General features: G+C 42.1%; 1 protein-coding gene across 2 annotated transcripts in view; it reads right to left on the bottom strand.

The window, feature by feature from the left end:
* gpsm2 (G protein signaling modulator 2) overlaps positions 1–25,191 on the bottom strand; it is a 99,447-nt gene that overhangs the window by 25,234 nt on the left and 49,022 nt on the right. For both annotated transcript variants that reach the window (XM_070887272.1, XM_070887273.1), the window contains exons 3-11: positions 22,391–22,612; positions 17,259–17,394; positions 14,421–14,563; positions 11,448–11,571; positions 10,389–10,504; positions 9,490–9,645; positions 7,934–8,042; positions 1,209–1,338; positions 184–254 (exon numbers count right to left, since the gene is read on the bottom strand). In XM_070887272.1, coding sequence (XP_070743373.1) covers positions 184–254; positions 1,209–1,338; positions 7,934–8,042; positions 9,490–9,645; positions 10,389–10,504; positions 11,448–11,571; positions 14,421–14,563; positions 17,259–17,394; positions 22,391–22,612 — 1,207 coding nt within the window. The remainder of the gene's footprint in view (positions 1–183; positions 255–1,208; positions 1,339–7,933; positions 8,043–9,489; positions 9,646–10,388; positions 10,505–11,447; positions 11,572–14,420; positions 14,564–17,258; positions 17,395–22,390; positions 22,613–25,191) is intronic.

The raw sequence follows: 25,191 nt of genomic DNA, 5'->3' as shown, positions 1-25,191 counted from the left end.
GCCGTAAGCCGTCTCAGCTTTAAGCTCTTGACTTCTCTCCTTAAACCTCTCCACTTCACTGTGCTCCTTTAAGACACTCCTTAAAAACTTCCTCCTTGACTAAGTTGTCCTAATGTCTCTTTTTTTGGCTCACAATATATTACAAGTTGTGGAAATATTTTCTAGAATTTTAAATGCCAGTACCTTATCTGGTGTTAACTTCATTATGTCCATTTTTTCCATACTTTGTCGACGCCCTAGCCTTGGTCGAGCACCTACAAGAATAAAAGATTAATAATACAGTTTTTGCTGCTGCTTTCATTCTTGATCATTTAACTACAGCGGAGTTATTAACTGTGCAAAAATATAACCTCTCTATCTCCTTTTACACCCCAGCAAAATACATTGGGACAATTTTCTGTTCATCAGGGAAAAGCAAGTCTTAAAAAGGTATTACTCCTTTTTAGTACCTCTTCTTAACTGGAAACTATAATTGAAGATGCCTTTACATTATTTAATAAAGGTGCAAGGACTGGTCTTACGATACTTTACGAAGGGAGTCTAGAGTAACTTTTGCCACTGCCCATGAAGTAGCCAAAGCTCTTGTAGTTCAATGAACAGATCTTTTCTTTAACACTACTTAAACTTACTGACTCAATGGCCTTAAGAATTTGTTTTCAACAAACCATATGAGTAAAGCTGAAATTATTAAATCTTGGTAATAATTACATACAGGATGCAATGGCATTATTTTAACTAGAAAACCAAGGTCTCCCCCAAATGCACCACATTTCCATTTATTATCCTTCATGTCTCTAGGCATTGCTTCCCTGCTCCCCCACCACCTCCTCCTCCGCATCTCCTCCTCCCTCTCCCACTATAATTGTATTCAGCTCCGTTGGATCCATATGGAGCACATGATCAGTTCTTGTGGGTACTAAAAAAAGATACGCTTGTACAAACAGAATTAAACAATTTTTGAATCCCAAGATACACTTTAGACCAGTACTAATAATCATGTTTTAGCTGGACACAAGAAAACAGATGAAATATTCAAGTCCTATCTATGGGAAATCAAGATTGATGAGCAGAAAAATGCCAATACCAAACACATTCATGCCGAGATCTGCATTTCGACAGCAGATCGCAGCAGGGAGCTGCGCTCACAGAGCACAGGTTAGAGTTGGGGTCGCAAGGGACTTCCTGTCACAGGATCTCTTTGCACCCACCTTGTGAGTTATAATCCAGTTCATGGCTTGTGGATAAGATGGAGTTGTTTGTACTGTAACTAATGCCCAACACCATCTGAAGGTCTGAAAGATTCATCCGAGCTGTGAGTTCACCACTTCTATCCCCTATCTGTAAAAATAAATATAAAACACCGATATGTCAAAAATACATTACACAGGATTTATTTTACTTGTATGAACCGTGACACTATTTTGTAGGACAAGCAGCTTCACAATGCCAAGCAATGCCTAAAACATTTCATAGGCTAAACCCGCCTTTCATCTTCATAATTGATAGAAAGGCACTGCAAACCTTTAGTAGTTTGAACAGTAAATAATAGATTCCATTTCTACAACTCAACATGTGATTGCGACAAAACAAATACGATCATTCAGAAAAAAATAGATTTGCTCCACACTGAAGAATATCAAGATTAGAATTTTCCTGCAAGTGCATCACCAAAGGTGCAGATACGTAGATTTTATCCACATATTTTTACTATACACAGCATATTTGTTTACAAAACCTTTTATGAAATATGGATTTGCCTCTCAGAAACAATGGATGCGATATTTACTGGGGGTGCGGGAGGGAAGGGGGGAGGACGGAAGAAGAAAAGGAAAGAAAGAAAAGGAGGAAAGAGAAAGAAGGAAAGAAAAGGAGGAAAGGAGAAAGAAGAAAAAAGGAAAAGGAGGAGTAGTACTAGTTCTGGTTGGGTAACCTGGAAGCGGTTTCATTTGGCTCCGTCTAGATTACTCAGTTTGGTTTTAATCACACTTGTGGTAGCTGACGCAGATTGTGGAATAGTCTCCAAGATGAATTAGATGAGGGAATAGTACTTGGAAAATGCCGCTGATCCAAGTCTCAAAGGAGACTGGTATTTTTTTTTAAAAACAGGTATATTGCATCTGTGATCCATTCGCTCTATATTGTTCATCAAATACTGGTCTATGCTAAAAAGAACAATGTTCATTAACTTGTCTACAAACTTATTGCCCAAGCTTGTCCTTTTGGACTTTTAAAAAGGCCGAGGGCCAGAATCAGTACATTATTCTTTTTCAAAATAACACTAATTATGTGCTGAGAAAATAACTTAACTTTCCTGTCCTATATAACTCACTTTGACTTTTTTAGGTTAACAAAATTGTTATGTAATGATGTGTGTATCGTCCCAGTACCTCAAATGTAATGCAAGTACTATGCCACACCACAGAGGGCGCTGCGGTGGGAAACCCTGGTAGTGCCTGTAACAAGGGCTATATAAGGCTGACCACCACACCTGGGAGGCACTCTGGAGCTGAACAATAAAGGACGAAGGTCACAGCAGTTAGATTTACACCAGACCGTGTGGAGTCAGTGATTTGTGTGCTACATGCACCACATTGGTGACAAGGAACTCCACGCAACCATGGCTACTCTGGGCTCGCTAAAGGATTTTACCGTGGGCAATGATTGAGAGGCCTTTACGGAAAGGCTCGAGTACTATTTCACAGCAAATGACCTGACGGAGGACACATACGCAATGAGAGACAAGCGTAAGGCGATATTGCTCTCCAGTTGTGGAGATGAAGTTTACTGTCTCGTCAGGGATTTGCTGGCACCTGGGAGCGCCAGGGACAAGTCATACGAGGAGCTGACTGAACTCATTCGTGACCAGTTGAAACCGAAGGAGAGCATCCTCACGGCCAGATACAAATTTTACCATCACTGCAGACCCAAGGGCCAGGATGTCACCAAATATGCTGCGGACCTCAGGAGACTCGCGGCGCCGTGTGATTTTGGGGCACACCTTGACGAGGCTTTGCGGGGCCTCCTTCACAAGCTGCTGGCCACGGAACCCACAGTCACTCTGACAAAGGCCATCACCATCAGCCTGGCACATATGACCTCGACTTGCAGCACCAAGCACATGATCCACACAGTCTCGAACCCAGCAGGCACTGTCCACAGGATAGCGCCCACCACGGACAAAACTGCAGAACGTGGCTCTGCCTGGGGCAGAGAGCACGGACCTCGGGATCCTGGAGCTCAGAGTCCGCTGAGGGGGGCCAATCAAGCAGCACCATGCTGGCGTTGTGGAGGAAGCCATGGGGCTCACCGGTGCAGGTTTGCGGAGTACACGTGCAATACCTGCCACGTTAAAGGCCACCTTCAGCGTATGTGTAAAAGAAATCGGACTCACCATGTGGCTGAGGAGATGGGGGATGATCCACTGTTCGGCGAGGAGCAGGTAGAAGATGATGAGGTGCTTGGACTGTATACGTGCACCGACGATTCGCCCCCAGTGATAAGTGAAGTAAAAATCAACGGAGTCCCAGTGAGTATGGAAGTGGACACGGGCTCAGGTCCGTCATTGATGAGTCGGAGAACTTTTGATAAACTGTGGATTAACCCAGCTGCACGACCCAAGCTGGTCCCGGTCATGGTGAAGCTGCGTACCTACACCAGGGAACTAATACCTGTTCTCGGCAGAGCGATGGTGCAGGTATCCCACCGGGACGAGACGCACGCTTTACCTTTGTGGGTCGTTGCAGGCGATGGGCCGACACTCCTCGGCCGGAGGTGGATGGGGAAGGTCCATGGGAGCTGGGCAGACTTCATCACCCCACAGGCTGCTGCTCCCCAGGGTGCTGCCGTGCCCCGGATCCCCAAAGAGCAGCGCCGACTGAGCTGGAACTGCAGCCTCAATCCACCCACAGGCAAGTCCCAGGCCCGGACCTCACACAGAGACCCTGCAGCCTTAATCCCCACAGGCAAGTCCCAGGCCCTGACCTCACACAGAGACCCTGCCCTGCAGCCCCAGCCCCCACAGGCAAGCAGCCCTGCACAGAGGGGCCTAGTGGGGGGGGGGGGGTGAGCCGGCAGGGCGCTGCGGGAGGGGTGCTGAGGGATCTAGGGACCGGCGGTTCGGAAGAGCCCCGCAGAGGAAGAGGCCGTTGGGCGGGCCCCCCCCCCCCCCCGGCCATGGCAGCTGCGGGGGAGACCGCTACGGAGGCCACGGGGGAGGTGGCAAGTGCGGCCGCTGGAGAGGCCACGACGGCCGCAGGAGAGGCGGCAAGTCAGGTGGCAGCGGAGGCTGCGGCGGAGAAGATGATGGCGGCGGCATCATGTCGGAGCTGCAGAACATCAAAGATGGCGGCACCCAAGGAGAAGCCTCGTGGAATCCTCCTGCATCAAAGATGGCGCCTTAAAGAGGAAATGCACCCGGGAGTCTTAAAAGGGCCTTACAAAGAGGTGGTCCCCACAAAGGACTTCTGTTAGGCAGAGCGAGTCTAAAATGAGCAATGTTAATGTGAGATAGTGAATTTATAATAAGAATGACCTTTTTTATGCTGAATGGCCACTGTATTTGTGTAAAATAATGGAAGAAGTACAATTAATGATAGCGGCTAACAAGGAAATCAAGGTCCCGCTACCAGTCAATGACCAGTTAATGTACCAGATAATATGTACCATACTAACGCACTGTCTATGCCCACCTGCCTTCCGTTGGACAAGTGTGATGTTATGTAATGATGTGTGTATCATCCCAGTACCTTAAATGTAATGTAAGTACTATGCCACACCACAGAGGGCGCTGCGGTGGGAAACCCTGGTAGTGCCTGTAACAAGGACTATATAAGGGTGACCACCACCCCTGGGAGGCACTCTGGAGCTGAACAATAAAGGACGAAGGTCACAGCAGTTAGACTTACACCAGACCGTGTGGAGTCAGTGATTTGTGTGCTATATACACCACAAAAATGACTACCTTCAATGTATGAGCTGTCTGGTAAGCTGGACTCCGATCCAGAAAACTCAAGAGCACTTTACCAATTTCCTTTAAACAAATTTAAAATGAGGTTACAAACCAAATTGATGGGCATAGAATTTGCCTTTAACTGGCAGACCAGAAAATGGTGCATAGGGTAGGAAGACAAAGAGTGATTACAATACTGAAATGGAAGAACAAGAGTTCCAAGAGGGTTAGGATTCTTCCTACTGCCTCCTATTCTGGGGGCATAGGACTACAGCCATGTGCAGGACTAGGAAAGGCCACTGCTACCCCTCCAGCTGATCACAAAGGGGCACACTGAAGCTTAAGAAAGTCATTTTGATCTGAAAGGTAACATGCTTTACTTTGAAGAAAAGTAGCTGGTCACTTTCAGAGTTGGGAGTCACTCTCAAAATGGTTTACATGTTTCCTCAAAGAATTGTTACATTTCAGATTCTTTTGCACAATTTTCTTATTCAACAGCCTAATAACAGTTCCCATGAGCAGACTATATCCCATAGGTTTTGTAGGTGGCAATATTATAAACAGGCATAGTTGGCTGCAGACTAAAACAGCTAATCACCACAAAGATTGCCTTGGTTCAAGGAGAAGTTCCACTGCCATCTTCTGAGGGCTGCTAGGAATGGGCAATAAATGTGGCCTTGGCAAACTCTCCCACATAAAGAACACATTTAAAAAACTGAAGCACAAAAATGTAGCTAATATTGAGAGTACAAGGCATATTTATGTACTTACAGTTCAGCAAGTCCAGAGGATGAATTACTTCTTCAGCAAATAGAACAGTTTCAAGTACTTGCAAGCATAAGCAAACAAAATTTGGTCTTCTCATACCCCTTTCAGTAACTGAGCAATGCATTTAGCGAATCAGTTTAGAGTTTCAAGCGAAATGCATAAGCCGTTTGCTTCCAGAGCATTTGTATCTGGTCAAAAATGTGTCATTTCAGCAAAAAACTCTAGGGCAGCAGTGGATCTTTATCCACTTAATTTCATTAAAGTGGGATAACAAGTGAGCTTTAACAGTATAAAAACAAAAGCAGAAAATGCTGGAAACACTCAGCAAGCCAGGCACAGCATCCGTGGAGAGAAGCAATAAGTCAACATTTCGGGTATTGCCCGTCATCAGGACCAGAAAATATTACAGCTGAACAACTAACAAGAAGGAAAAGCAAAAAACTGCAGATGCTGGAAATCTGAAATTCTGATGAAAGGTCATTGACCTGAAACGTTGTCCCTTTTTCTCGCCACAGATGCTGCCTGACCTGCTGAGTATTTCCTGCATTTTCTGTTTTTATTATATGGTGAGGGAGAGGTGGGAAACAAAAGAAAAAGCTGAGCTCTAAAGTGATTCAGTGGAGAACTGGAAATGATTACCTAACAGACAAGTTAATAGCACGGGACAAAAAGAAGCATAATCAGAAGAATTAGAAAAATAAAGTGAATGTGTGAATAGTTAAAGCAAGTTAATTAAGTTGGGTAGAGGGTATGGCGGGGAACATGAAAACCTGGCAATCCTGGTGTTGACTTGCCTTTTTCTTCCATCCGATTCCTGGGCCACCAGTGCCTGTTCTGTTTTGCCAGGTTTTAATGCTCCCCCTCTTCCACTTAATCAACCAGCTTTAATTATTCACACGTTTCAATGTATATATTTATTTTCCAATTTTTCCCTCATCAGGTCTCCTTTTGTCTCAAGCTATTATCACATCTATAAATTAACCATCTCCTTTCTCCATCGAATCACTTTACAGCTCATCTTTTTCTTTACTTGTGTATATGTTGGGGTTTATTTCTTCATTTCTCACCATGCCCCACTATTAATATGTAATATCTTCTGGTGCTGATGAAGGACAGTGCCCGAAACATTGACTTGTTGCTTTGCTCCATGGGACATTCTGCGTGACTTGCTAAGTGTTTCCAGTATTTTCAGTTTTGGTTTTAAATTTATAGCTTCTGCAGTATTTTCTTTTTTCCTTTTTTGTTACAACGGTATTAACATTAAAGAAATAATGATAACACTTAACTACGGAACAGACTACTGACTGCTCTAGTCATTAATTTGAACCGAAGTGAAACTAGAGAACATGAATACTAAAGGAACATGATTCAAGCAGGGTTTGAGACTAAATATTATATATGCGGTATAAACTTTCATCCTTGACTAGAGACATTCAGTTATCATTTCTTGCCTCAATTCTCAGCTCCTAACCCTGGATAGTTATCATCATAGGCAGTCCCTCGGAATCGAGGAATACTTGCTTCCGCTCTTAAAATGAGTTCTTAGATGGCTGAACAGTCCAATACGAGAACCACGGTCTTGGTCACAGGTGGGACAGATAGTCGTTGAGGGAAAGGGTGGGTGGGGCTGGTTTGCCGCATGCTCTTTCCGCTGCCTGCGCTTGATTTCTGCATGCTCTCGGCGATGAGACACGAGGTGCTCAGCGCCCTCCCGGATGCACTTCCTCCACTTAGGGCAATCTTTGGCCAGGAACTCCCAGGTGTCAGTGGGGATGCTGCACTTTATCAGGGAGGCTTTGAGGGTGTCCTTGTAAAGTTTTCTCTGCCCACCTTTGGCTTGTTTGCCATGAAGGAGCAGAGTAGAGTGCTTGCTTTAGGAGTATCGTGTCTGGCATGCGAACAATGTGGCCTGCCTAGCGGAGCTGATCAAGTGTGGTCAGTGCTTCAATGCTGGGGATGTTGGTCTGGTCGAGGATGTTAATGTTGGTGCGTCTGTCCTCCCAGGGGATTTGTAGGATCTTGCGGAGACATTGTTGTGCTATTTCTCCAGCGACTTGATCAGCACCAGAAGATATTACATATTAATAGTGGGGCATGGTGAGGGATGAAGAAACAACCAACCCTAGTAAAATATATTGAACTGCAATCTTACAGCCATTCACATATATGCTAGGTAACAATTTAACTGCATCTCCTATGTAAATAAAATCATTTTACCTCTTTTGAAATTTCAAAGTGTTTCTCTGCAAAATGCACAGCTTGTTCATGACTTCCTAGTGCAGTATAAGCATTTCCTAAACTCCAACAGGCTCTTCCTTCACCAATCCTAAAATTCAAATGAAAAGCACATTTAATAAATTTATGCCATGATATTTGACTTTTTCCACATTTTCAATTTCTATTACTTCGTAAAGAAGAATATATACATACAGAAGTTATGCACGGACCTCTGCGATCATCTTACAAAAAATGGATAAATGTGCACAAGTTTGATATTTTTAGCTTTGTGACAGTAATATTTAAGGAGTCATTCTTCAACAGGTGCTATGATAGAGCCAAGGAACATGAATTCATTTAAGAAAACCATTTATTTCAATTGTGTTCACCATTACTGGTTTACTGTATGTGGTATGGGAGAATGCTTAATTGCTTACAAATATGTGGCTCAACAATTGAAAGCAATGCTATTTGACAAAAATTAACATGTTTTCTTTTACTTTTAGTTTTTTGGTGCAGGCCTTCTAATGATCTTTTAATTACACTTGTTCAGAAACAAAAAGCTGTCATTGCAGGATTCTCTCTGAAAGGTTGTGAAAAGTTGCACATTTATTTAAATCAGGTACAAATTCGCCCAGAATTTGCTGTAGCCGGTCAGCGAACGGCACCTACCACTTTTGCCCTTGCCCGTTTAACCGCCATGATATTTTACACTAAAAAAGTGCGAGATGGAAATGGTGTGGCACCGTCTACAGGGCATCTGGGAACTGAGTGAACAGGGCAATCAAGTGTACCTCCTTCACCAGATTGAAGGATTGTGAAATTAGCATGGAGAAGGAACAGTAAATTAGAGTGGGTGAATTCAATGTTAATCAGATACAGAAAGAGGGGGAAAAGGAAAATTGGATTGAGAGAGAAAAAAAGACAAAGGAAAAGTAAAATATATATATTTTTTAAATCTCCAACAACAATTAAAACCTGAAGGAGCGAGACTCCACATTTGCAGTAATTTTTAGTGCCAGAGAGGCTGACTGGCAGTACTGAACAAGTCAGTAAAAGGTTACTTAGACTTGAAATGACTTGATTTAACTTTCTGTAGGGAGTTTGGTTCGTATCTACCACACAAATGCAGCAACCTCATGCCCTTCAATGCATTTCAAAGGTGAAGCAGGCAGAGAGACTGTTTTCACGAAGCCAACGGTGGAGCGGCGCATCTCAGACAGCAACTTTTGGATTTGCACGTGTAACCACGCATCTGCCCTCGTCTGAAGTTGCTGTGCGATTTGCACATAAATAATAGTAAGCACGTTTAATCTTACCGTTATTTTGACAGCAAATTCTGGGCCAGTATCTTAGAAGTTTTCTTCAGATTTTTTGAGCAACTGTTTTCTTTTAATGGCGCCACCTACTATTTGAATGTAGTACTGCAATCTTTGCATTTCAAAACTTTTTTTGTACAGGAATATATTTATACTGTGGACTATGACCAGTGATAACAACAGTAGCCTAGATCTGACACCAATAAGAGAGATTAGTGGGATTATTTTTAATTTTACCTATCATCAAGCTCTTGTGCTATCATAAGGTGTTTCAAATGGTATTCAATTGCCTTTTCATAGTCTTGAAGCAGAGTGTAAGTGTTTCCAAGACTGTAACAAGCTTGTGCTTCTACAGCCCTGTCCTTTAGCTGTCGAGCAAGATACAGTGTTCTCCTAAATGAATAACAGCAAGAAATTCAGGTCAAGACATTTTTAAATACTTACATTATGCAACATTTTCAAATATGATTTATGATGTATTTTAATGCTTAAAAAATGGAATGGACAGGTTTTTCCAAGAACCGTAAACCTTGCTTAAGTTCACATTCATATTAAAACACACTTGAGTATCATGATTACATGGGTAAGTGTACCTAATGGTGGGAAACTGACACAGACCCAAAAAAGTCCCAGATTTGACCTCTGATCTATGCACAGCTCATTGACCAAGCCAGCTCATTTAGAAGGCCATTCAAATTGGTCACTGTATTGTAGTTTTGAGGAGGAGAAAAAAAAAATACGGCGCCATAGTTCCTGTTCCTATTCATTGTCCATGGACTATGCACGAATGAATGTCAGACAGGATCACTCACAGCTGGGACACCACTTTGGCCAAGTAAGAATCGTGGTGTGGCACTGAGAAAAGGCCCAAGTTTGATCTTTGGTCTATGCAGAGCTAACTGACCTCAAAGCCAAGGCAACAGAGGGCCATTCAAATTGGCCATAGCATCTCAGTTTGGAGGATGTTTTGCTGATCTAGGCTCACACGGTGAGGTCATGGAAGGATACAGGTGTCATGGATTCATACCGCAGAGCACAAGAGTCTCCAAAGATGGAAAAAATGTACCCAAAAGAATAAAATGCCTTAACATTTAGTTATCTGATTTCAAAGTTTTTCACATATGAACAATGCTCACTTGTAATATTCAGCAGCCATTGCAAATTCACCAAGAAACACATAGGCATTTCCCAGATTGCTACATGCTCTCCTTTCAGCTGATTTGTCTCCAAACTCCTTCGCAATTTCTAAGCGCTAAAAACATGAAATAAGTTAATCAAACAGAATATCAAAGGAGACTTCATTTAAGGGCTTCAATATTTAGACAACTGTAGTGTATACTGCAAAGCAAACTCTACTTGCAGTTTGCATTTCTATTTATTGGATGATTGTACATGTTTAATAGTGCAAGGAAAAAGTAGCACCTTTAAAGTTAAATTAGAGGCATCTAACTACTTTAAGTGTACTGCCCAGACATTGCAGTTTTCATTTAAAATTCAAAACATAACTAGTGTAAGGGTACACTTTGCACACAAACAGTCAACTATACCTATTCAGTCCTGCTTTGATAGCATCATCCCCTTTAAAAGTTCACAACTTGATATTTTCACAAACTGGCTTGGACCAAAGTTCATATTAGATAGGAATGGCACAAATTATCCTCACTCCAGTCCTTTGCAGAACTCTCACAATATAATCAGTCACTGACTATGACCAACAAGGGGACATTTTATTTTTCCTGTAGCTTAAAATAAGTTTTCAAAAATACGGCTTAGTAAAAATTTAATGCGGGAATAAAGTACTTCAAACCCACAGGCCAAACAAAAGACACCATCATTTTGAGAATGGTTTACATCCACAGAAGCATTGTAAAATGTGCAGACATCAACAGGAAAAAAATAAAAATAGATGAGCAGATCTTTAAAGGGGTTGGTGCCTTAAAAATGTTTGCAGTAAGACTTACTGGCTTCAGATCTCTGCCTATAGTAAATGGAGAACTGACATGGTCAGACTTCCATCTCCCCTCGAGACAAAAAACAACATTAATCCAGGAAAATCCAATGAACTACTCTACCCTGCCTTTTATCTATAGAAAACCACATGAAGAAAAGCAATGCAGTTTTATTAATTTGCATCTCCATGCTGGCATTCTGAAATGAGGGTTTGGGTAAAAATAGTATTGTGTGACATCTCTTACCTCCTTGTGGGATTTCACTGCTTTTCTGAAGTTCCCCAAAAGGTAATGTGTATTTCCTAGATTCCCATAAGCACGTCCCTGGGCTGCTCGGTCTCCAAGCTCCTTAACTATTGTTAAATTTGCCCTATGAATAATATTATTACAGATAAATACTAGTGATTTGCAATGGTTAATGCAGATTAGAACTTTTCTTAACATGAGAAAAGACAAAAGATGAATTGGGTTTAGAAATACTAAATAGTAGATAGTGTACCAGAACTGTAAAAGTGATCACTCTTCAAATTAACATCTCCACATCCCAGGATAAATGTGTATGTCTGACCCTTTAGAGCATACGGGCTCATTATGAGGGTATTCTAGTTCCCTTTACCAGCTCTGCATTCCTTTCTTGGGACAAACCAGTAAAACTGGATGGAGAAAATGTTTAAGACTGATCAAAATTCTCCAAGGAAGATGATGGGATGTCAAAAGGAAAATACACTTTATGCAGCATCAGCAATGCTTCTGTATTGTACCATGTACCTGATAAAATTAACCGATGTAATCCTTCCATGCTTCCCCCCCACCCCTCGAAAGAAAAATCAACCATAAATCAATATGTTCAAGAACGCTTTGGGGGGGGGGGGGGGGATATTCCCTCTTCCATCTTTAGCTAGCACTAAGCAGAATTAGCAAAGCTGCCTCACAATGACCCATCCTCCTTGGAAGAACTAATATTTATATTATTCACAAAAAAGTAGAGCTTTACCAAAAAGACATTTGCTATGGTGTAGCTACGTGCTGCAAGATAATGTACCTATGTACCTGATATTATCTTCGGTCATCATTGACTGTGAAATGTTGGTCCTACTGCTTACCACAAAATTCAGCAACATTTTTTTAACCCCTGAAAGAGAGGCAAATGAATTGCAGAATTTTGCTTGGTTTCAAAATCCATTTTCAGAGGATTTTGTAACGAAGGCAAAGATTGATACGAGACCAAGAGAATTTGAGTGACATTGCTGGTGACTCAGTTGAGAGAGATCATTTTAAAGCTATGCCTCTTGATCAATTCTGGTTGTCAATTCAAATAGAGTTCCCCAACCATAGAGCCGTTGAAATGCTTGTCCAATTTGCCTCAAGACATAAGAACATAAGAAATAGGAGCAGGAGTAGGCCATATGTCCTCGAGCCTGCTCCGCCATTTAATATGATCATGGCTGATTCGATCATGCACTCAGGTCCACTTCCCTGCCCGCTCCCCATAACCCTTTGTTCCCTTATCGTTTAAGAAACTGTCTATTTCTGTCTTAAATTTATTCAATGTCCCAGCTTCCACAGCTCTCTGAGGCAGCGAATTCCATAGATTTACAATCCGCAAAGAAATTCCTCCTCATCTCAGTTTTAAATGGGCAGCCCCTTATTCTAAGATTATGCCCCCTAGTTCTAGTCTCCCCCCCATCAGTGGAAACATCCTCTCTACATCCACCTTGTCAAACCCCCTCAATCTTATACGTTTCAATAAGATCACCTTTCATTCTTCTGAATTCCAATGAGTAGAAGCCCAACCTACTCAACCTTTCCTCATAAGTCAACCCCCTCATCTCCGGAATCAACCTAGTGAACCTTCTCTGAACTGCCTCCAAAGCAAGTATATCCTTTCTTAAATATGGACACCAAAACTAAGTGGGATTTTATTCACTTACTTGCATCAAAAACAAGAATAGAGGGCACTTGAATATTTTTTATTCAGAATATTTCAGAAATAGAATATTTTTAAATGGTGAGAAACAATTATAAGTTAGTGTTCAGAGAGATTTAAGTGTTCTAGTACAAGAAACACACAGAATTAGCATACAGGTACAGCAGGCAATTAGGAAGGCAAATGGCATGTTGGCCTTTATTGCTAGAGTGTTGGAGTACAAGAGTAAGAAAGTCTTGCTACAATTGCACAGGGCTCTGGTGAGACCACACCTGGAGTACTGTGCACAGTTTTGTTCTCCTTATCCAAGAAAGGATATACTTGCCTTAGAGGCGGTGCAATGAAGGCTCACTAGATTAATCCCTGGGATGAGAGGGTTGTCCTATGAGGAGAGATTGAGCCTATATTCTCTGGAGTTTAGAAGAATCAGAGGCGATCCCATTGAAACAGATTCTGAGAGGGATTGACAGGATAAATTCTGAGAGATTGGTTCCCCTGGCTAGAGAAACTAGAACTAGGGGGCATAGTCTCCAGATAAGGGGTCGGTATTAAGATAGAGATTAGGAGGAATTTCTTCACAGAGGGTTGTGAATCTTTGGAATTCTCTGCCCCAAAGTGCTGTGGATGCTCAGTCATTGAGTATATTCAAGGCCGAGGTAGATTTTTGGACTCCAGAGGAATCAAGGGATGTGGGGCTAGGGTAGGAAAGTGGAGCTGAATCGAAGATCAGTCATGATCTTATATGCTCATATGCTCTGCTCCTAATTCTTATATTTGTAGAGACTGATTTGCGGTTGAAACTCTCCAAAATCCCACAAATTGTGCTAGCAAGCAGGCTCATCCCACTCACTGAAACAAAGGTCATCAACCATTCTTTTATGTTCAAGTTTAATCAGTAGTGTAGTATGGATATTGTGCTTTATATGTTGCTTTCTCTCTTAAGCAATATGTTATGCTAGCCAAGAAAATAATTTTTTTTTTTCCCCCATACAAAAATACTGTTCCTTAGAAAGAGGGGGATGCACATGGGATATGAATCTCCGAAGGGGCAGCTCAGCAAAAAAAAATTTAACTTCTGCCTTATACAACGATGGGAGAAATAGGATCCATCATAGCTTTCAACAAAGTGGATAACGTTTTAAAAAGAATCATGTAAAAGGGTACATGAGGAGAGGGCAGGAGAATGAGACGAAGTGGATAGCTTGTTCAGAGAACTGGCACAGGCACAATGGACCGAATGTTTTCTTTTTGTGCTTTAAAATTCCATGATTCTATTAAAAGAGATTACTCACTCATAGTATTCTGAAGCCTTTTGTAAAGTCACAATCACCTCTTCTGGAAAATCACCTGGTTCCTGAGTTCCTGAACAAGCCAGACTTTTCCCATTAGCGTGGTATGCGTTGCCAAGGTTGTAAAGTGCTCTTGCTTCGCCTACCTGTTTATAAACACAAAAACAACTTAAAATTGTATGAAGAACACCAATTATTCAAAGAAAAATAAATTCTGTAGCAGCAAACCATTTCTTGCAATGCACCCCAAGTTGAATAACCAATCACTATTTGACTTTGAATGCAATTTGAATCCAAATTCCAACTCAAACTGCAAGTTATCAATTGATCAAACAAGTTAGCAGTTCTATTAAGACAGCAGAAATACATTTTATATGATTATGTTAAGTTAGTAAGGCCTCAGTAACTGGTACAAATATCAAATGCAAATTGAGCATTATACTATAAATGGGACAGTTTCAGAAATTCTGCAAAATTCTTTTGTTCCATTTGCACAGAAAAGATCAATGTTCTCCAGTCAATTAAGAGAGAATGATGAACTTCTCACCCACAACTATTTTCCAGTTACTTATCTTTCATACGTCAAAAGAAAGTATATTTTAAAGTAGGAGAACTGTAGCAAACTATAAGCAGCAGTACCTGAATCCTGGTAACATACCTCTAAAGTAAATTAGTATAAATCTTTCCTCATTAATTCTCTCCCTCGCTTTCTTTTTTCTTCCTCTTCCCCCTGCCTCCAACCGCTCCTTCTCAAAAATAAATAAATAAATAGTGACAACTTAATTGGTGCTGGCAATCCTTGGATACTTCAATTGGAGAGCATGTGCTTGGGCCAAATCTCAACAGACTACACAAGAGACTGTTGACAAAAATGAGCATGGAATTGGAGGCAACATATTAACTTGGATAAGGAATTGGTTAGGAGGTAGGAGACAGAGAGTAGGGATAATGGGTGTATACTCAAATTGACAGGATATAACTAATGGGGTCCCCCAGGAATCTTTACTGGGGCCTCTACTTTCCCCTATATTTATAAGTGACTTGGATGAAGGAAGAGAGAGTCGTATATCTAAGGTGGCACAGTAAATCGTATAGACAGGAGCAGAAAGTTGCAACGGGTAATTGATAGATTAAGTGAGTGAGAAAAACTGTGGCAGATAGCGTTCAATGTGGAAAAGTGTGAGGTCATCCACTTTGGATCCAAGATAGATAGATCAGAGTATTTTTTAAATGCTGAGAATCTCAGAACTGTGGATGAGCAGGGAGAGTTTGGGACCCAAGTACAAAGATTGCTAAAAGCTAGTGGACAGGTACAAAAAATAATGAAATAAGCTAATGGAATGTTGCTCTTTAACTCAAAGGGGCTGGAATACAATGGGGTGGAAGTTACATTGCAGCTGTACGGAGCTCAGGTTACATCCCATCTGAAGTACTGCGTTCTGTTCTGGGCACCAGACCTCGGGAAGGATATATTGGCCTTGGAGGAGGTGCGGCGCTGATTCACCAATGGGGCTAAAAGGGTTAAATTATGTGGCCAGGTTGCATAGACTAGGCTTATTTTTCCTTGATTATAGAAGATTATGGGGTGATCTAATTGAGGTGTTTAAGATGATCAAAAGGAGTCGAGAGGGTAAAGAGAGAGAGAGAGAGAGAGAGAGAGAGAGAAACTATTTCCTCTGGTGGGGGAGTCCAGAGCAAGGGGTACACAGCCTTAAAATTAGAGCTAGGCCGTACAGGATTGATGTTAGGAAGCACTTCTTCACACAAGGGGTAATGGAAATCTGTAACACGCTCACCGAAAAAAATCTGTTGAGGCAAGGTCAACTGGAAATTTCTAAACGGAGATGGATAGATTTTTGTTAGGCAAGGGTAATAAGGGCACAGAACCAAGCGGGTACATGGAGTTACAGATCAGCCTTGATCTAACTGAATGGCAGAAAAGGCTACTCCTGTTCGAGACCTAGCTCTGTCAAGCCCGAATGGTGGCTGGGGTGCAACGGCCACCACACGTTAAAAAAATCCACACACAGGCATCTTCCACCCTTCAGGATGTAGTTCGGGATCCGGAATATCATCTGTTTTCAGCGTGGAAGCAGGTCATCCTCGTTTCGAGGGACTGCTGCTGCTGATGATGATGATGGACTATTCAATTGTGGAAGATAACAACCCATCCTCACTTGATGGCCACATCAACATTCCAGCAGAAAACACTAATTAGCATTCAAGAGCTATAATAGAATAGATAGAAGCAAATAGCTTTCAGTGATTGGAGGATTTCTAGGTACATTAAATGCAGACAGAGATCAGGAAAAAAACATTTTTAAAATATATACACCTAGCATTTGTTTAGCTGTGGTAAGAACTCGCAGAGTTAGTGATTTAAGCAGAGCCATGGCAACATGTAAAAATAGGTTGAAAGAAAGGCACATGGGAACAGGGGGATTATGGGTACTGCTAGTGGAGGATAAACAACATCACAGCCTCTCTCAGGTTTGTAATTTCTATGTAATTCCATGAAACTGTGCCGGTGAATGGGTAGAGGATGTCAGCCAGATAGAATAAACCCAAATGTAGTGTCCCCATCACTGCCCAGTTTAGGTCTGCTCAGTTAGCATAGACCAGGGATTTAATCCAGGACCTTCTCAGTCTGTATGAGTCAGTGTCACACCTTTTATGTACTTACCCACCGAGTCATCAGAATTATGATTGCCAGTGAAGTGTTAATGTATCCAAAGTAAGAGTGTTGAATATGCTAATATAATTGATTAAAAATGCACAGAAAACATGATCGTTAGCAAATGAGTTACTACCAAGCATATTGAATTATTTGCTAACTACTACCTTATCACAGAGTTCTCTAGAAATGTCCAAATGTCTTTGACAGCAAACTACAGCTTCATCAAAGCGTCCCAAAACCTTGAAAGTATTGCCAAGGTTACCACTAGCTTTAGCTTCGCCCAGTCGATCACCAATTGTTCTGAAAAATTAAGCAAACAGTAAATTAAAACAAACAACTAGCAATGCATTCTATATTAAGTCTTTTGTTCTTGGCACTCATCTCTTACATCAACAACAACTTGTGCTTATATAGCACCTTTAACATCGTAAAACATCCCAAGGTGCTTCACAGGAGTATTATAAGACAAAAAATTTGACACCGAGCCACATAAGGAGAAAGGGCAGGTGACCAAAAGCTTGGTCAAAGAGATAGGTTTTAAGGAGTGTCTTAAAGGAGGAAAGAGAGGTAGAGAAAGGACTAGGCAGGGAATTCCAGAGCTTAGGGCCTAGGCAATAGAAGACACAGCCACCAATGGTTGAGCGATTATAATCAGTGATGCTCATGAGGGCAGAATTTGAGGGCCGCAGATATCTCGGTGGGTTGTGGGGCTGAAAGAGATTACTGAGATAGGGAGGGGCGAGGCCATGGAGGGGTTTTAAAACAAGCATGAGAACTTTGAAATCGAAGCGTAGCTTAAGCGGGAGCCAATGTAAGTCAGCGAGCACAGGGGTGATGGGTGAACGGGGCTTGGTGCGAGTTAAGTCAAGGGCAGCTGAGTTTTGGGATCATCTCAAGCTTACGTAGGGTAGAATGTGAGAGGCCAGCCAGCAGTGCGTTGGAATAGTCAAGTCTAGGAGGTAACAAAGGCATGGATGAGGGCTTCACCAGCAGATGAGCTGAGGCAACGGTGGATAAGGGCGATGTTAGAGGTGGAAATAGACGGTCTTAGTTATGCTGCGGATGTATGGTCAGAAGCTCACTTGAGGGTCAAATATGACACCAAGGTTGCGAATGGTCTGGTTCAACCTCAGACAGATGTTAGGGAGAGAGATGGACAGTGGCTAGGGAACGGAGTTTATGGTGGGGACCGAAAACAATGACTTCGGTCGTTCCAATATTTAATGGGAGAAAATTTCTGCTCATCCAGAACTGGAGGTCGGACAAGCAATCTGACAATTTAGAGACCGTGGAGGGGTCGAGAGAAGTGGTGGCAAGGTAGAGCTGGGTGTCATCGGTGTATGTGTGGAAACTGAGGCTGTGTTTTCAGATGATGTCGCCAAGGGGCAGCATGTAAATGAGAAATAGGAGGGGGCTGAGGATAGATCCTTGGGGGACACCAGAGGTAACAATGCGGGGGCGGCAAGAGAAGCCATTGCAGGTGATTCTCTGGCTATGATTAGATAGATAAGAATGGAACCAGGCAAGTGCAGTCCCACGCAGCTGGACAACACCGGAGAGGGGTTGGAAAAGGATGGATGGTCAATCGTGTCAAAGGCTACAGACAAGTCAAGAAGGACAAGGAGGGATAGTTTACCTTTGTCACAGTCACAAAGGATGTAATTTGTGACTTTGATGAGAGCCGCTTCGGTACTCTGGCAGGGGCGGAAACCTGATGGGAGGGATTCAAACATGGAGTTGCGGGAAAGATGGGCACGGATTTGGGACGTGACAACACATTCAAGGACTTGAGAGGAAAGGGAGGTTGGAGTTGGGTCGGTAGTATGCAAGGATGGAGCGGTCAAGTGTTGGTTTTTTTGAAGAGAGGGATGATGGCGGCAGATTTGAGGGAAGGACAGTACCTGAGGAGAGAGAACAGTTAACAATGTCAGCTAACATGGAAGGTGAGTGGTCAGCAGTTTGCTGGGAATAGGGGCAAGGGAGCAAGAAGGGGGTCTCGTGGACAAGATAAGTACAGAGGTCATGAAGAGAGATCGGAGAAAAATTGGAGAAAGATGTTAGTTCAGGGCTAGGGCAGGGTGATCCTTAGAGGAAGTGTAGCCCGGTTGACTAGGAGAAAGAAGGGAAGTGGCAGAGGTAGCTGAACGGATGGTCTCAATCTTAGAGACAAAGAAGTTCATGAGCTCCTCACACTTGTTGTCAGAGGTGAGGGTGGAGGAGACAGGGGAGCGGGTTGGCAGTGGAGAATAGAAGCTGGAGTTTATTTCTGCATTCCAGAATGATTCTGGAATAGTGAGCAATTTTGGCAGATCCGATAACGCTGTGATCGATTAAGTGGCCCAGCTAGATCTGACGGTGAATGGCTAAATCTGTTGTCTGCCATATCTGTTCCAAGTCTACATACAACTTAAGGGAACAAAGAGGAGGGCTGTACCGGGGGAACGGCCAGGGCGAGAGGGTGATTATTTTAATAGGGACTAGGACATCAAAGGTGGTGGTGAGGGTGTGGTTGAGCAGGTCGGTAGCTGCAGAAATGTTGTGGTCAATGGAGGGCCAAAGGCTGGACAGTTGGGATTTCATAAGTGCAGTTGGGAGAGAGACTTTTTTCCCAGGGGCAGACAAAGGAAGTAGGGTTGAAGGTGGGGGTGCAGAAGGGGGATGTGGGTGGAGAGCGATATGAGGAAGTGGTCAGAGATGGCCTTATCTGCGATTGACATGACAGGAACAGCAAGGTCACGAGAGATGGCAAGGTCGAGGAGGGTGGCCGTGAATATGGGTTAGGCAGTTTACATGGAGGGAGAGATTAATGGAGGATAGGAGGCTTGTGAACTCAGAGGAGAGAGAGCGCATGATGAATGAGAATGAAGGTTGAAATCACCGAGGATGAGAAGTCGTTCGGTGCACAGGCTAAGAGAGGAAAGCAGAGAAGATTTGGGTGGGCGGTAAACAAAGAGAATTTTAAATGAGAGGTGTGGAATAAGGCGAGATGCTCAAAGGAGGAAAAAGTGCCAAAGAATAAGGGGGACAGGTGTGATTTGGTGTTGAGAGCCACACCGCCACCACAGCGATCTAAGCAGGGCAAGTGCTGGAAGGTACAGCCAGGCAGCGAGGCTTCATTTAAGGGCTTCACTAAATGTCTTTTGAAGCATGGTGCCAAATTTGTAACATGTAGTAAGTTAAATCATTCCTGACTTTGTTTTAGGATCAAATTTGGCTAAAATAAAAACAAGATGTTAGAAAAACTAGGTTAAAGTTTCAGGTATAGACCATTCATTAGAGCCAGTTCTGACCTGCATTATAAAAGCCTTAACATAACTGCTGTAGACTTCTAAATCATTAATCTAGCAATGCATCCCAAAATACCCTTTGCTTTTTAAACTGCTTCTTCATATTGTCTTAACATTGAAAGTAATAGGTCTACTGTTACTTTCAGGTATCTTTCTAAATCTGCCTGTGTTAACTCTATGCCCTTTGATGTATATCTACTTTGCTTATTTTTGTGTCAGTATTCAATACCTTTCATGTCAGTATTTGAATTAATTCTGAAATTGCAAATTAAATCTGTGTGTTAACCACATTGGACATCCCCTCTGCTCTTCCTACTTAAGTGTCCTCTCTAAAATTAAACAAGTTTACAATTGGTTTCTGATTCCAGCTCACTTACTTAGAAAAAAAAAAATCGCAGGGAATATAGAACAGGTGTGTTAGCATCTGAACTGGATTCTAATAAAAAGGTTAAAGTTTTAGATACAAACCAACCTTTTCTATTTTGATATGTTGTGTATTTCCAGCAATTTGTTTTGATTTAATTGAATATTTTAGCCAAATTGGCGCTCTCAATTCACAAAACACAGAGTCGTGAATTGTTTAACTGTGCTACTTATTACAACTCAACACCATAGGGTTCAAAAAATATATAACTGCCACTTTTTACTCTGTTCACTTTCAGCCTCAAGATTTAAACAGCAACTCTCCTTGATTTTCTGCACCTACTGCCAAAATGGACTACACTGGGCTTGGTACAGTTTAAGGTGAAGACTTTTACAGTATATTGTCAGAGGTAAACTTGTAATAGTCATATATATTACAGCTATGAGGCTCTTAATTACTTGAGCAAATCAAGGCTGTAACTAGAACAATTTCTTCAAGGGTTCTCTCGCAGTAGGTTAGCAGAAGCCATAGAGAAACAGCGTAAACAGTGGGAAACAGCCTTCCGCACTGTTTCTCCAGTGTTTCCGCACAACAGGCGATCAGGAGAGACATTCTTCCCTCTTACAACTAAAGGAAATAAATAAATCAGCTTTTCAATTTGAACAGTTATTAAAGTTTCCCCAACTCAAACAGCAATAACCTCCTTATGTACCCACACATATTAAGCATGATTCTAATCCTCTCCACCCAGTGGAAACTGGTGGACAGTTAAAATCGGGGCAGTGACTTATCCCCTTTGATCTCACTGCGTCCCCGCAGGATACAATTTTAACTGTTTTAAGCAGGCAAGCAAGTCAACCACTGGAAGGCACGGATACTGCTTTAAATATGCAGATCAGGCTTCAATTACATCATCGGTGCTTGGGTGCAATTTTAACCCCAGGTCTGTCCAGGGAAGATCCAGAACCAGAAGGCCCGGAAAGGCAAGTTCTTTTTTGTTTCCATGTGGGCCTGGAGGAGAAAGAACAATCCTCCAGAGAAATCTTGGCCTTCCCAACCAGACTTTCTTCTCCTTCCTTCCCCTTCACCTCCCCCACTCACAACCATGATGCCCCACTCCAAACTACTTTCCTGACTACCACTGGAAGCGGCCTCTTGCTGCACAAAATTCTACTCCTGCCCACTGGACAGCTTGTGCTACCTGCTGGGTCCAGACGGAAAACTAACAGCAAGCATGCAGACGAGTCCAGGCCTCGTGGTTTGCTGTCCACCTCGGCCCCCATGGGAGTTAAAATCGAAGCTATATTTTTCTTGAAAGAATGGACTAGATCAAATGTTTGATGGCTACAGTGAGATTTTAAGCTAGGATCTATTAACAGAATCGGTTGATCCTCCAATAATAATGTATGAACTTTCGTTAAATTGAAATAATGTTTACATGGTTCTATTATAATCCGCCACAAGTGAAAGATGGAAAATATAGCATCTGGCAGACAAGTGCCAAAATTAAACTTCTCAAATATAAATGCTCAAGAACATTAAGGGATTCCAGCAGAATGGCTCTTGCATATTTTCACCAAAAACTACAAGCTGAAATGAGTCCAATGGTTTTGGAAACCCGAAATGAGGCAGAATACTTGCTTACCTTGCAAGAGTCAAGTCATGATGATGGTACTCCAGTGCTTTGGAATAATCATGCAAATAAAAATAGGCGTTTCCAAGCTGACTGTAGATGGCACTGAGGGTTTTCAGGTCCTCTGTTCCAACCTGAACTGCAGCTTCAAAAAATGATACACCAGCCCGACAGTCTCCTGTTTTACAGAGTCGCTCACCTTCTAGGGCCAGCTCCAAGCAGGAAGCTTCCATTCTGCAAAGACACCAGTAAATAAAAGTAATTGATTCTGTAACTGTAACTACTTAAGAAGTTACAAAATTGGTTTATGAAGCAAGATGCATTCGAACAGCCATAGATTGTGGAAATGTACGGGGTTGGTTGTTCGGAAAGGATCACATTGAAAACACATACAATAAACATTACATTTCAACCATGAAGCTAGGGTGACTGACTGAGTCATGCAAGTGTGATATTGTATTAATACACTCCACCACACTGTGATTAAAATACAGTTTCAAGGCCAGAATTCTCCATATACCATATCAGACAGATCATCTGTGGAAGGTAACAGCTTACCTATATAAAAACATATGAAGTATTGTGTGTAATGAAAAAGTGAAGCTTTATTTTCCTTGAAAGAATGAACTAGATCAAATGTTTAATGGTTGCAGTGAGATTTTAAGCTAGGATCCATTAACAGAATCGGTTGGTCCTCCAGTAATATTGTGTGAACTTTCCTCAAACTGAAATAATGTTTACATGGTTCTTTTATAATCCCCACAAGTGAAAGATGGAAAACATAGCATCTGGCAGACAGTGATATGAGACAGTTGGTAGTGAAGAGAGTATCTGACATTGTCTTTGCTCTCCAACAGGATCCTGGAGTGGGGAGTCATTTTAGCAAAGAGTGAAAATCGATAGCACTTGATGACATCCAGCCAGATCTGGTTAGGGCTAAATCAGTTGTACACCAGAGATTTTATTTTTTAAGAATTATTAAAGTTTTTGATATAATCAGAAAAAGCTATTTTCTCTAGTTGGAAGGTCAATTACGAGTAGTTATTAATTTAAAATTACTACTGAAAGTCAGGAGAAATTTCTTTAGCGTTATTAGAGCACTGAATTGAGACAGAGACCACTATATAATTTTAAAAGAGAAGTGGACAGACATTTCAAGCAATAAAGAATATGGAAAGAGAGCAGAGCTTTATGAGAGTAGTTTTGGGTTGCTCTAACAAGGGCCGGCATAGATACATGGTGGAGATAGGAAGTCAGGAAGGCCCTGCCGAATTTAACAGCAGGGCCCGATTTGCATTTCAAACCTCAGTATCCTGCCAGCAGCCAACTGGATGGAGAGCCTGACTGGCTGCAGACGGGTAGACCTGTGGCACTAGGCCGCAGAGAGGAGGGCAGGAAGGAAGATCGGGGGAAATCAGAGGCCTCGTGATGAAAAAAATTAATCGGAGGCCTCGGGGGGGGGGTCTCCAATCGCAAGGGGTGAGTGAGGCAGGAAGGCTGGGGGTGGGTGAGGCAGGAACGCTGGATCCAGGAGGTAAAGGCAGATCCAGCAGTTCTCACCTTCCATTAGCTGTTGGGTTTCCCTAGACCTGCGAAACCTGACCAGCCACGGTTAAATTTGAAAAGGTGGTTAAATCTGAGCCTCATTATATTATTTAAATGGATGACCAACCTCCTGGGAGTGGGTTGGCTGCTCACCCACTGTCTCACCTCCTTTAAAACTGAAAGTGGATGGGTTGGAGGCGGATTCTGGTCGGGATTCAGTTTTAATACTTTAACCTCCTAGCTGACCCCAACCCACCCATTTTCTGGATTAAAATTCCCCCCCCCCCCCCCCCCCGCCCCCGCAAAGGGCCAAATGACATTCTTACATGCTGTAAAATGTCTATGGTACTTTTTCTAAAAGCAATCATGATTAGAAAGAGGATGCTGATGACTTCTGGATTAGCTAACCCAACAAAATGGTTAGTATCTTCTGCAATTTACTAAAACTGCAAGATATACAATAGCTAAAGCAGACAATGTATATCTGATGAAATGTGATCAAAGTACATAATACATCAATAGAAGAGAAACCCGGGTGGAGTATAAAACGAGTTATTGTCCACTTTGCAATACTGCCCAAGATGAATTTCACCTCCAATGAATACTTAATGACAATAAAATGTAGGGAATTTTTTTAAATGAATTGAAACTTAATCAACAAGTGGTTTCTTTTTGTAATTCAACATTATATTCCTACAGCAGATTTTCGCCCCCCTCCCCCAACCTCCAAGGATGCCCTTGGCATTTTGCTAAATGATGACCATTCGACCATTCTCTTTACACCATCCAGAAACCCATGATCACATCAGAAAACTTTGTGAGCTACACTGAATCCTGCACAGTACTTTAGATTTTGCAAATCTGCTTAGGCACATCCTGACCAAAATTTCTAAGATGGTTTGATCCATTTGCTTGAACTAACTCCAGGAACTGCAGAAGTACAGAGTGATAGAAAAAGAGTCATTTGAATAGATTTATTCATAAACTACAGAGCACATTATAGTATTTTAGGGAGGGAAAAAAATATACAAATGAGAAAAGGTGGCATTGTAACTCTTATTCTGATGCCCAGATTATACTCCCAAGAGGGAAATGCCAATGAGTTGAGAGTAGTTTCAAAAATAGCAACATGTTTTAGACAAACAAAATACTCCAGCATATATAATCTCAGCTAATAGTCTTATCAAGGGGTGACATTTTCTAAGCACCTGATGTCACCTGTCACTTCCTATTAACAAGGCAGTTTAGTGCCAACAAGAATTGTTTCA

Source organism: Pristiophorus japonicus, chromosome 8, assembly GCF_044704955.1.
Source record: "Pristiophorus japonicus isolate sPriJap1 chromosome 8, sPriJap1.hap1, whole genome shotgun sequence".
Taxonomy (NCBI): domain Eukaryota; kingdom Metazoa; phylum Chordata; class Chondrichthyes; family Pristiophoridae; genus Pristiophorus; species Pristiophorus japonicus.
This window is presented reverse-complemented; position numbering and strand designations above follow the sequence as displayed.